Source organism: Pteropus medius, unplaced genomic scaffold (genome assembly GCF_902729225.1).
Source record: "Pteropus medius unplaced genomic scaffold, Ma_sr-lr_union100, whole genome shotgun sequence".
In the NCBI taxonomy this organism is placed as follows: domain Eukaryota; kingdom Metazoa; phylum Chordata; class Mammalia; order Chiroptera; family Pteropodidae; genus Pteropus; species Pteropus medius.
The window spans coordinates 3,883,887-3,898,079 of record NW_024354911.1 but is presented as its reverse complement, the minus strand read 5'-3'; the positions used below and the strand labels follow the sequence as shown (position 1 = coordinate 3,898,079).

Sequence of the window (14,193 nt, the reverse complement as noted above, 5' to 3'; positions counted from 1 at the left end):
TCCTGTAATACTGGCTTGGTGTTGATAAATTCTTAGCTTATTTTTGTCTGGGAAACTCTTTATCTGTCCTTCGACTCTAAATGATAGCTATACTGGATAAATTATTCTTGGTTGTAGATCCTGGGTTTTCATCACGTTGAATATTTTGTATCAAGACCTTCTGTCCTGCATAGTTTCTTTTGAAAAATCAGCTGCCAGTCTTATGGGTGCTTCCTTGTAGGTAACAACTGCTTTTCTTTTGCTGTTTTTAAGATTCTCTCTTTGTATCTAACCTTTGACATTTTAATTATGATGTGTCTTGGTGTGGGCCTCGTTGGGTTCCTGGTTTTTGGGACTCTCTGAGCTTCCTGGGGTTGTATGTCTATTTCCTTCACCAGGTTGGGGAAGTTTTCCATCATTATTTCTTCAAATAGCTCTTTAATGTCTTTTTTTTTTTCCCGATACTCCTTTGACACGGATATTTTTACACTTAATAGTGTCCCATAGACTCCTTAAATAATTATTATAGTCTTGGCTTCTTTTTTCTTGCCATTCTGATTGAGTGTCCTTGGCTTTCCCATCCTCTATATACATCATTCGATGCTCTTCTTTATTCACTCTGTTGATTCCCTCTAATATACACTTCATCTCAGATAATATTTCTTCATTTCTGACTTGTTCCCTTTTATAATTTCCATTTCCATTTTTATGTTTTTTTATCTCCTTGTTAAAGTTCTCACTGAATTCATCTGCACTTCCCCAAAGTTCCTTGAGCATCTTTATAATAGGTGTTTTGAACTCTGCATCTGTTAGATTGCCTGACTCCATTGTTCCTGGATCTTTGTTCTATTCTCTCCTATGGTTTCTGCTTCTTTGTCTTTTCATTTTGGCTGCCTTTCTGCATCTGTTTCTGTGTACTAAGCAAAGCTCCTAAGTCTCCCAGTCTTATTAGCATGTCTTTGTGTAGTAGGTGTCCAGTGACACAGTCCTGAGAGGAGTTCTGCTGCAGACCAAGTTTAGCCCTAGCTCATGCCCCTCCAGGGCCACCTATTGAGATTCAGCAAGCAATCCACAGATGCTGTGTTTATAGTTGCCTCAAAAGGCCACACCAGAAACTGTGTTCAGCTGCCACCAGTGTGAGTCTAGGCGCTGCTCAGCAAGTGGCAGAAAACTCGCTGAGGGCGCAACTGGATGTGGTTTGGGTAAGGCCAAGAGATGAGGGAGGCAGAATTTCAGGGAATACTATGGGCGGAAGGACCTCTGTTACCAGTTTGATGATGTCTCCCCTGTGGTGGCACTGAGACCGCGCACTGGGAACGGGGAGGGCTCAACAGGGGAACAATGGATACCGCAGGCACTTCTGTACAGAGCAAGTCTTGCTCTGGTCTTCACTCCAACATCTCAGTGTCCCCCCTGTAAGTCTCTAGTGCTCCTCATGTATCATGTATCAACCCAGTGCTGATGTTCAGAGCAAGCAGGTCCATCACCGCGAAAGTCTGCTTTTGGACATGGCCCCTTTAAGAGACATCTGCAGCTGCTGGCTTCTGCTGCTATGGCCTCTGTCCCACTCAGCCCCTCGAGACCTGGCAGCCTTGAATCCCCCACTCCATCTTACCTCTTCCTGTTGCAGGGTGATTTCTCATTTCTCTCCCTAGTTGTATGGCTTGTTCATCTAGATCCCAGGTGATTTGCCTCTCCATTTGCTCTTTGTTTATGTCACAACTTTGATTTGGTTGCCAGAGGAATAAACAGAGCCTCTGTCACCTATCATTTTTTCCTCTCTCCCTCTTCTATTTTCTTTAGTATTTGTCCAATGTACCTTTTATTTTCTGAGACTATTCTCTTTTTTCTAGTTGCTGCTTTTTTCATAACAACCTATTCTTGTTTTACAGATATAATAGCTTTTCATGTCTTTCTGAAGGTTTTAATTATCTTTTTTTCTTCCCTCTGTTATCTCTGTTCTCTGGGGTCACTTATCATTTCTTTCAATCTCTTCATTATGGTGGAGATTTTTCTCAAATGTCTGATAATATTAATTGTTGGTTATTATTTAATAATGAGGCACTAAAACGCCTATTGGAGCTATGTAATGGGTTGGGCTTTAGGAATGGTGAAGTTTGCTATAGATTATCAGATAGGAAGTTTTTTTATACTGTGGGTGGCCCCAAATACCAGATAAATAGAATTTATTCAATTTCTCCGTGAAAGAACCCTCTGCCTGGGAAGAGTTGCCCTGCATTTTATGCTCAATTTGTGAGAAGATATTTCATTCATAAACTTTCAATTAATCCATCCGTCTTCAGTCCTACATCTTACTCCTGCCCCTTGGGGATACATGCCATCTCTGCTGGGGCTGTTTGCTTTCCTCTAGATTCTATCATCCTCCATGTCCCAGGCTGCAGCTTTCCTTGCCCTACTCTATCAGTTACCTTACCTCATGAAATATTCTCTTTGGAAACTTTTTGAAACCTCTCTTTCACTTTGGTTTGTGACCATAGTCTTTTTTTCTTCTTGGTGAGTTGACAGCTACACTTGTTAACATGACAATACATTTGGTCTTTTAAGTTATTTCCTTGTTTTTAATATTTTTTTGATATTTTACTATATTGATGTTTCACTTTATAATCTGCAATTACATTTTTGGAATATGTGTGTATACTGTCTATGTGGGGTTTTCATCTGATAATTTGAATGTTTTTTAGTGTAGTGTTCTTCTAGTTGATAACTTTATAACTTTAATTTTATGTAATATAATTAATTCTAGCATATAGCTAGATTTTAAAACTCCAATATGTTAATTTATGTTTTTAACAGGTAAGTATAATCTATTTACATTTTTATGAATATGCATATATTTGAATTTTTTGTACCAGCTTATACATCATTTCTGTTTACCATTTTTTTCTTTATTCTTTCTTTCTATTGATAGATATATATTTATTCCAATCCTGTTTTTTTCAGTCTACTCATTTGGAAAGTATAGATTGTTCTTCCATTTTTTAGTACATATACACACTTAAGTCCTCACTTTTCTAAGACAACTGTTATTTAATATTTCAATCCTACCTTCAGACATTGTCATACTTTTACTACTCTTTGAATACTCTCATCTTCTATCATTTTACACTTCTTTAGAGTTTCCATTTTACATTTTTAACACAAATAGTATTCTTTTTACTGTCGATAGTTATATTTCTCTACATTTTAAACAAATTTCTATGTTATCGTTATATATATGTCCTCTAATAATTATTTTAATGAGTGTCTAGGAGTATAAATTCTTTTAGTTATTACATTGAACTTTTATTTATTTTTAAAATTAAAATTTTAAAAATAAAATTGCCTTGTCTTTCATCCCAACTTTCTTTTTCTGGTTATCTCTTTTTATATTTGACCTGTTGTTATTATGTATCCAGAAATGGGAAAAATTGAGAAGTAAACTTAACACTATCTTGCTTGGACATCTGCATTGCTTTGTTTTATCAGAGGATAACAAAGCTATTTTTATTCTGAAATAAGTAAAGCACTGTTCAAGAGTCCCCACTTAGGTAGAAACAACCGAATGTCCATCAACTGATGAATGGTAAACAAAATGTGGTATATCTATACAATGGAATATTTGTAATTCCATTAAATAACTATTTAACCATTAAAAAGAATTACTGATCCGTGCTATTACATAAATGAACACTGAAAACATAATGCCAAATAAAAGAAGCCAAACATGGGCAGGAGGTGGAGGTGGAAATGGCATAGATGATAGAGCCTCTGTACATCCCTCTGGTGACCAAATCAAAGTTGTGATGGAAACAAGGAGCAAGCAGCAAGGAAAAATTGCCTGGGATCTAGATGAACAAGCCATACGACTAGAGAGAAATCCAAGAAACCACCCTGCAATGGCAGAAGGTAGGATGGGGCGAGGATGTGGGGGCTGCCCAGTCTTGAGCAGCTGAGTGAGACAGAGGCTATGGCAGTAGCAGTGGCAAAAGCCTCTTAAAGGGACCATGTCCGTGAGTGGATTTTCACGGTAATGGACCTGCTTGCTCTGAGCACCAGTGCCAATTTGGCTGCCTTCAGGGGACACCAGGGACTTACAGAGAGACATTGTTGGAGTGAAGATCAAGGTGAGATTTGCTCTGTACAGAAGTGCCGATGGTATCCATTGTTCCCTGTTGAGCCCTCCCCTCTCCCAGTGCATGGACACAGTGCCACCAAAGCCATGACATCATCAAACTGGATAACAGAGGTGGCTCTGCCCAGAGGATTCCCTTAAACCCTGCCTCCCCCAACTGCGGCCCCACCCAAGCCTCATCCAGGTATCCTCAGTGAGTCAGGTGCTCTTTGCTGAGCAGCACCTAGACTCACACTGGAGGCAGCTGGCTTTGGTTTCTGGTGTGGCCTTCTGAGGCAATTATAAGCACAGTATCTGTGGATCACTTGCTGAATTTTAACAGGTGGCTCCAGGCGGGTAGAGGCTTAGGCTAAGTTTGGCCTGCAGCAGAAACCCTCTCAGGACTGTGCCACTGGACACCCACTCACAAATCTACTAATAAGACTGGGAGACTTAGGAGCTTTGTTTAGTACATAGAAAAAGGCACAGAAAGGCAGCCAAAATGGGAAGACAAAGAAGCAGAAACCATAGGAGAGAACAGAACAGCGATCCATGAATAATGGAGTCAAACAATCTAACAGATGCGGAGTTCAAAACACTGGTTATAAAGATGCTCAAGGAACTTTGGGGAAGTGTAGATGAATTCACTGAGAACTTTAACAAAGAGAGAAAAAAACATAAAAATGGAAATGGAAGTTATAAAAGGGAACCAGTCAGAAATGAAGAACACATTATCAAGATGAAGAGTATATTAGAAGGAATCAACAGAATGGATAAAGAAGAGGATTGAACCACTGATATAGAGGACAGAGAAGCCAAGGACACTCAATCAGAATGGCAAGAAAAAAGAAGCTAAGACTATAAAAATAATTTAAGGAGCATATGAGACACTATTAAGGGTCAAAATATCTGTCTGATTGGCATACCTGAAGGAAAACAAATGTTGAAGAGCTGTTTGAAGAAATAATGATGGGAAACTTCCCTCGCCTGGTGAAGGAACTAGACATAAAACTAAGGAAGCTCAGAGAATCCAAAAAAACCAAACAAACCAGGAATTCAAAGAGACCCATACCAAGACACATCATAATTAAAACGCCAAAGTTTAAATATAAAGAAAGAATATTAAAAAGCAGCAAGAGAAAAGCAGTTATTACCTACAAGGAAGCACCCATAAGACTGGCAGCTGATTTTTCAAAAGAAAGTATGCAGGACAGAAGGGTTTGGCACAAAATATTCAATGTGATGAAGACTCAGGATCTACAACCAGGGATACTTTATCCAGCAAAGCTATCATTTAGAGTCAAAGGAAAGAAAAGGAGCTTCCCAGACAAAAATAAGCTAAAGGAGTTTATCACCACCAAGCCAGCATTACAAGAAATGTTGGAGGAACTTCTTCAAGAAGAAAAAACATGTATAGAAAACAAAAACAGGAATAAAGAATGGTAACAACTACATTCTTATTAATAAGTACCTCAAGTGCAGAAGAATTAAGTGCTCCATCTATAAGATAGAGTGGCTGAATGGAAAGGAAAACAAGACCCATACATGTTTCCTATAAGAGACTCACTTCAGATTAAAAGACACACACAGACTAAAAGGAAGGGGATGGAAACAGCTATTGCTTTAATGGACCTAGAAGGTATTTAAGTCAGACAGAGAAAGATAAACATTATATGATTTCACTTATATGTGGAATCTAAGGAATAAAAAGAGCAAACTAATCAAAACAGACTCACAAATATAGTAAACAATTTGATGACAGACAGAGGGGAGGGGATTTGGGGGGATAGGAGAATGGGGTGAAGGGTTAAAGAAGTACAAATTAGTAGCTAATGAATGGTCACAGGGATGGGGAGCACGGCATAGGGAATGTGGTTAGCATTAATATGTTGGCTAGGTGGAGGGTCAGGGGAAAGAAGGATCAATTGGGGGGATCATTTTATGAACTATATAGATGTCTGTATACTTGAAACTAATTAAAATAAATTTTTTTTTTAAAAAGAAGCCAAATACAAAAGGCCATATATTGTATGATTCAATTTATATGAAATATCCAGAACAGGCAAATCCATAAAGACAGATAGCAGATTGGTAGTTTCCAGGAGCAGGAGGGTGGGAGAAATACAAAGTGACTGCTAATGGGTATGGAATTTCCTTTTGGGATGATGAAAGTGTGCCAGAATTAGACACTGATGATGATTGCACAACATCGTGAATGTAGGAAATACCACTGAATCGTACACTTTAAACTGGTTAAAATCATGCATTTTATGTTATATGAATTTTACCACAAGGCAAAATAGTCTCCACCCCTGCTGCTGTTTGAATGTACCACTCCTTCTTTGCACCAGCACAATACTAAGTTCATACCTTTATTGAGCATCTTTCACATTATACCACAAATTATATATCCTTGTGTCTGTCTCTCTACCAAACTATAAGCATTTTCAAGAGAAAAGTTGTGTCCTATTCAGATTTGTTTCTCTATTACCTTGTTCAGTGCCTGGCACAGAATAAACCCCCCAAAATACTTGCTGGATAAATAAATGAACAAATTAGTTGAACTCAAATGACCATTCGAAAAAAGATTCGCTCTTTCTCTGGGTCTCTTGATTTATTGTTAAAATTATCCCCTGGGGAAATTTATTTTTCATTTGCAAATATATTGTGATGTTCTCAGGGCTGAAGCCTTTAGTGTGAGAAAACAATACGAGCAGCTCTGATAGTTCCCCGGGGGTCCCCCTAAAACTTTGACCTTCCAGCTTCTGCCAGTCTTAACCTAACATTTGCTGGAAGTGCAGTTGCAATGGCTTCAGGCTCAATTATTCAAAATATTCTCAACAGCCAAGCTCAAAAATGCTTCTGCTGAGTCACCCTCCATCCAGCACAAAGCATTTTTTTAATGATGTTTTCATCGGCCTTCTGTGGTGTAAATTGCAAATATTGCAGCCTAGCTCTACAGAGGTAGGTTAAATGACTTCACCTGGGTCAGGCAACAAATGATGAAATAAGCGATGCATCAAGTTGGAAGAGACTTCAAGGGGGTCTTCCTCTCTATGCTCCTACATTTAACTGCTATGTATTTGTGGGATTCAGGGTTATAAATTTCCCCAAAACACCAGCTATCAGATAAAGATTTTGAGATACAAAAACTTCTTCCTTGGCTTTAGCTCCAATTCTTTATGATATGGTTGGAGATGTTCTTTCTTGTTCTAGCTTGTGTGGAGATGGGGATAGGAGTTATTAACCATTTCCCCAATATTAGCCCTATGTACCCTCAAAGTGATTTTTAAATTATCCTCTTCATTCTTCTATATTAAAATTTATAATCCTTTCATTTAAGAAAATGTGGAACCTATCATATGCCAGGAACTCTGGGTTCCAACATAAATAAAATATAATCCCTCTCTTCAAGGTGTGAATTCATAGTCTTTCTTTAGGGTTTAAGTGAAGTTCCTATTTCTGACTCTAATCCAGGTTTGTAAATTTACCAGCTGGCAAATATTTCTTTACTAGCTTATTATTCTGTGTGCTTTTAATAAATGAAAAAAATCAGTGGGAATCTCTATGTTGTGCCAATAATCAGCACCCTGTAGACAGGTTGGGATTGTCTGTGCCCAGTCACATGGAAATCCCTTCAATTACCTGAAATGGAGATACAGAGTAGAAACTTGAAAATAATTGCTTTCTAGCAGTAAGTGTAGAGTTCCATGGAAATATCCCCTTCTGACACACAGTATCCCCAGATCTGACATCACGGAGACACCTCGTCTGGCTTGACTGATGCAAACAGGGCTTTTCTGAGAAACTCCACAGCCACCAACAGTGTCCTGAAGTTCTAGTCACTCTGTATGGTTCCCAGAACTGTTTCTGAGGGATATGGCAGGCAGAATTAGAACATATTTCTCTATTATCTAGGACAGAGGTCCCCAACCTTTTTGGCTCCAGGGGCCAGTGCTCCTATGAGAATCTAATGCTTGATGATCTGAAGCGAAGCTGAGGTGGTGATGCTACTAGCGCTGGGGAGCGGCTGTAAATACAGATGAAGATTCACTCACTTGCCTGCTGCTCACTTCCTGCTGTGTGGCCCGGTTCCTAACAGGTCACTGACTGGTACTGGTCCACGGCCTGGGGGGTTGAGGACCCCTGATCTAGGAGACCCAAGGAGATTGAAGCCATCACTTCCTTTGCTGACTCAATATCCTAGGGTGAGGGGATGTATGGGGTCCCTGGTCTGCTTTGAAAGGGATATGATAAGATTCCAAAACATGCAGCCTGCCTCCAACAGTAATGCTGACTACTTAAGCAGCCAGCATATCTCTGTCATTTAAGCCACCTGTAAAACAGAGTTACACAGTAGAAGGATTTGGGAACAAAAGATGTTCTGTTAAGTAAACAACCTTTTTTTTTTAACTTTAGGGGCTAATTTTTTTTTTTTTTAACTAGTGATAGTCTCCTAAGAGAGAGATGTATTGGTTTGTAGTTACCGGTCATTCATTAGTTCCGATCACAAATGCTATTAATCTGCTATGGCTGGTCAGCAGGGCATTCGAGGGTCTGCTTTGGATGAAAAGTGACTGATTCCTCTTAATGCTTTTTGTATCATTTTCTTGTATGTAACTATATCATAGCTAAATATCTGCCTTGTTTATCACTCTTAGTTTGAGTTCCCCCAGAAGCTGACGCTGGGACAAAGATTCAAGTGCAAGGAATTTGTTTGAAAGGTGATCCCAGGAGACACTGGTAAGAAAGATAAGGAAGGGAAGTTAGTCAAAAAAGAATGATTACCAAGCAAGTTACCTCATGAGTAACTGGATCCTGATCTGATGGGTTAACTCTGGAAAACAAGGTATTACACAAATCTCAGAGTTATCACACCTGAGGAGTGAGTAAATTAGGGTATTTATATGCCAATTTCCATCAGTCATTGATTGTTTCTGTGTAACGTTAATTCTATAACCATATGAGGAAAATGAACCTTAATTCCTTCTTCATTTCACATGAACAATTTAATGCAAGATAGAACACATGCCTAGATGTAAAGCCAGAACTTTAAAGTATCTAGAAGAAAACATAGGAGAATATGTGTACAACCTTAGGGTAGGTAAAGATTTCTTAGGCAGGACACAAAAAGCACTAATAAAATGCACCTGAAAAATTAATAAACTGGACTTCATTCAGAATGAAATACTTCTGTTCCTTGAAAAATATTGTTAAGAAAATGAAAAGGCAAATCATAGAATAGGAAATATACTCAATACATATATCTCACCAAAGACTTGTACCAGAATATGTAAAGAACTCATACAAATCAACAATGCAAAATATTTGAACAGACATTTCATAGAATAAGGTATACAAATGGCCAGTAAGCCATTTGAATGGGGTTTGACATTATTCATCATCAGGGAAATGCAAATTAAAACCACAATGAGATACCACTATACATCCACTAGAGTTGCTAAAATTAAAATGATCTGACAATGCAAATGTCGGCAAGGGCAACTGGAACTCTCATATTTTGCTGACAGTAGTGTAAAATGGAATAACAGTATGAAGATTGCTTTGGCAGTTTTTTTTTAAATAGACTTAAACATACATCTTTGAAGAACCCAGCAATACCACTCCTAGGTATATATTGAAGATAAACAATAGCACATATATACAAAAAAGACTGGTACAAAAATGTTCATAGCAGCTTTAAAAACAGCTAAACAAACAAACAAACAAAAAAGCAGAAAACCCAGATGTCCATCAACAGGTGAAGAATGAACAAATTGTGAAACAACAGGATGTTGTTCAGCAGTAAAAAGATATGAACTACTGATACACATAACAACATGGGTAAAGCTAAAATTACACTGAGCAAAAGAAGCAGAAATAAAAGAGTACATCCTGTATGGTTTCATATATATTAAATCCAGGAACAGGAAAGCTGAGCTATAGTGATAAAAATCAGACCAGTGGTTGCCCTTGAGAGTTGGCGATTGACTGGAACGAGAAACTCTTAAGGGAATTTGGGGCTTTTGAAAATGTTCTACATTTTGTTTTGGATAGTTGTTACATGAATGTATACAAATGTCAAATCTTACCTAATTAAACATTTTATATCTGTGCTTATTACTGTATAAAATTTTATCTAAATAAAGATTACAGATTTATCTGTAAAAAAAACACAATGACATTAAAAATATGAGGTAATTTGCTCCATGTTCTGCCTTCCTATTAGACTGAAAGCTTCAGGAGGGCAGAAGCCACACATCTTGTTCGTTATTATATCCCCAGCACCTAGTACAGCTTCTGGGACCTCTTGAATGCTCAAGTCACGTTTGTTAATATCATAGGTTTTTTTTTTTTAAGGGCCTCTGTCATGAGCTGTGGCTTTCTATCTCCTTTTGCAGATATGATCTGTTCTTGGCAGATGCTGGTGACCCCAGAAGCTCAAGCACAGGTGCATTGTCTAGGAAGGGAGCTTGCAGGTGGGAACCCAGCGGGGCCCTGGGTGTCCTTGGACACTGACAGAGTCCCAACTGTGAGCACCATCTGCTCCTGTGAAGGGTGTTTGACAGCATCCACAGCCCTGGACCTGGAAGGTGAGTGCCTCTGAGACCAAATGTCAGAATCTCACTCTCATTCTCCTGCCTGTAGGGAGCCATGGAAAATCACTTTAACCCTGCAAAAAGAAAGTACCAATATGTGTGCCACTTTGTAATTTACCAAGTATATTCCCCATATGTGATGTTATTTTATCTTCCTTATGACCCTATGAGGTGATATTTACTAACCCTGTTTTATAGAGAGGTTAAGTGACTTTCCCAAGGTCACACAGCTGGAAAGTGGCAGAACTGAGATTGAAACCAAGTTTCTGACCATTTACTACTATATTAAATGCAGTGCTCATGTGTCATTTAAGGACCTTCAGAAGCAGTTTCTGAAATCTGACCCCTTCAAGCTCTACTGGACTAATGGAAAGATAAGTAACAAATATCCCTTGCCTTGAATGCAATTTATTCTATATGCTTCTGAAAGATTAGACTGCCTGGACAACCATTATGATAGTGTCACTGCCTTGTGCAAATTTTCCATGCCCCTTACCACCTACCAAGTAAAATTCACTCTCCTTAGCTGTTGTTCCGCGCTCTTCTGTTCAACTCATCTTTGTGGCCACATGTTCCTTAAAAAATCTTGCATTCTAGCTATATGTCACTATCCTTATCTCTGCAACTTTCGCTTCCCAACTTGCCCTCCATCCTCCCTTTGGACATCTTTTCTCACCCTTCAAGTTAGGACTGAAATGTCACTGCCATTCCCATTTGTAGATGTTTACTTCATCTGAATCCTTTGAGCACATGATTTACACCTTACACTTGGTATTAACTGTCAGGTATGATAAATATCTCCCTGTTTCATTAAATCCTGAGGTCGGGGAAGACTAGATGCATGTTTTACCCATTTCTGTAAATCCTATGGTGACTAGCATAGGTACACATTGTAGATATGTAATCAGTACTGTGTAGAGTGAAGGAATTACCACCTTTTCAAACACCGTCCATACATTTAATGCCTTTTGACATGTATAGTTTTAAAAAATGTTTGCATTACAACTTTTTGAATTTGATTAATATACATCTTCTGTATATATTGCTTCTGATTTGACACGGACTGGGCGAGTGCCTAAATTCTTTGCAAGTGGGGTGGGCACATGGAGAGATTGTGGAGTCCACAGTTCTTCTCTGGCTGTGTAACCTTGGACAGACTGCTTCTACTCTCAGGAGGACCTTATTTTGCCTCCATCTACTCAATGGGGGAAATAGTCTGCTTCTTTATTCGGCACACGGTAATTGGGAGTACAAATAAAATAACAGATGTTTAAGTGCTTTGTCAACTATAAATCACCCAGACCTGTCATTTAGTTGGACCTGCTGTTTGAGACACACCTATTATTGCCGGCAGCATTCCACCCATTTTCTTCTCTCTTTTGGAGAGAACTTGACCATCTATAGGCAGTATGTCTAGGGGGCTGCAGGATGATTGAGGAAGTAACCCTATTTCCTGAATAGCGGGTGAAATTAGGGCTGTGTTGTGGTGGGTTAGAGGTATGCAGGGACATTATCTTCTGAGAGGCTGCTGTGAGGAAGGAGCACACACTTTTTCAGGCAGCCCGGGAGAGCAGCCTAGTCCAGTGCGTAGAAGTTACAAGGAGTCAGCCAGTTTTTAGAAATGTCTTAGAGCACTGGATGGTGGCATCAGCTGCCTAAAGGAAAGGAACAACCCAAATGCTGCAGAGGCGAGACCACAACTCCATCTGAAGGTGGTAATTACCACCACCATTTTGTGCACCAAAAGAAAGTGCGCCAGCGCCAAAGCGACGCCTACAACCCGAGAGCCCCCTACAGGAGTCTCTGGACCCTGCCCATTGGCTTGCAGCGGAGGGAAGGGTGGGCCTTGGGTCACCGCGCTTTTTGATTGGTTAGCTGTGACGATTGGCAGGTGCCCACCGGCTGGGCGCGCCGGGAGGCCGGACATGGCGGAGGCGGGAAAAGAACAGGCGGGCCATGGGCTTCCGGGCGGAGACGTGGCACAGTGGCCTCTGCAGCGATATGGCCGCTTCATGCCCTCGGGCACGGGAGAGCCGCCTGGGCCTGGCCTGGAAGCTGGCACGGCCTCTTCCGCCACGTGGAAGGTGAGGCCTGAGGGCATGAAAGACCTCGAGGCACTCACCCCCTCAGGAAGGGAAAACTGCGGCTGTCGCAAGCTAGTTCCTGAGTGCCAGGCGGACAGGAGGAGGGGACAGCGAGGGACTGGCAGAAATGGTTAACCGATAGCTAACGTAGGAGATACATAGATAGATAGATAAGATGAGGTAAGATAAAATAAATATGATTGAAACCTAGTATATTCTCAAGTGATTATGCGAGGGAGCAGTAAACATTCATATATTCAATAGATATTTATAATGAGCATAAATTATGTGTTAGAATTTGTTAAGGAGGCTGGAGATATATCCGTGAACAAAATGTAAATGGTCCTTATTCTCGTTTATGTTTTTAGTCTGGCGGAGAATTAGTATTTATCTAAATGTAACTGTATAATTGTGTAAACCAGTTCCACATCCCTTATGTGGAAGAGAAGGTTGAATAGTCCATAACCAAGATGTCATGCTACAGGCAGTCAAACATTCACACAGAGTAAATTTGTATCCTAACTTTGCACTGAATTCCTGTGATCTTGGTGAAGTTACTTATCCTCTCTGTACCTTATTTATCTTGAAATAGAGGTAATAATAGTACCTATTTCAGAAGATTATCAATATTGAATATGTTAATATATATAAATCACCTAAAACATACCTCGTATAAAGTTATATAAGGGTTTGCTGTTATTATTATTTTTTTGTCCTGATGTTATGTTTTAATGCCACAGGTTGCTAGGTATTCAGTTCCGTTTGGTCTATTTTGACTACTGCATGTGGGCTCTAGAGTTTTGGAGTATGTATGTTGGTGTGGTTTGGGCAACAGTGGGTAAAAAGTGCAAAAGAAACAACAGATATTCAAGGTAGAGGACACAACATGTGCAAAGGCCCTGCACCTGGAGAAACCACAGCATGTGTAATGTACAGAAAAAAAGAGAGCTGGTGCTTAAGGAGAACATGGTGAATGATAGCATGAGATGAGGTTGGGGTGGTAGGCAGGTGCCTTATGAAATTATCCTAAAACTAATAGGAAGCTACTGAAAAGTTTAAAGTAGGAGCATATTCATCTGTGAAAGATCAGTCTGCTGAATAGTGGAGATGAAATTGGAAAAGATATGAGTAGATTCAGAAAGATCACTTAGCATGCTATTGCACTGTGATAGGCAAGAGCTGATAATGACTTAGACTGAAGGGTGTTGGTGAAAGGGGATGATGGCAGTAGAGGTGGGAAACTGGACATATTAAAGCTATATTTTGAGGCTAAAAGAGTAGGAGTTGGAGACTGATTGAATATGAGTGGCGAGAGTAAAGGACTTCTGGGTTTCAAGCAGGAGCAGCTAGATAGGTGGTTTGGGTATGGGAAACATTAGAGGAAGAACAGTGAGGGAAAGATCCAAGACTTTAATTTTGG

The 14,193-nt window shown here is 39.6% G+C and overlaps 1 protein-coding gene across 1 annotated transcript in view; it reads left to right on the top strand.

Moving 5' to 3' along the window:
* Window positions 1-12,576: 12,576 nt before the first annotated feature.
* The window catches only part of REC114 (REC114 meiotic recombination protein), a 103,395-nt gene continuing 101,778 nt past the window's right edge, over window positions 12,577-14,193 (top strand). The window contains 1 exon segment of the mRNA XM_039856643.1: window positions 12,577-12,773. Within this exon segment, the coding sequence (XP_039712577.1) occupies window positions 12,615-12,773 (159 nt within the window). The 5' untranslated portion in view covers window positions 12,577-12,614.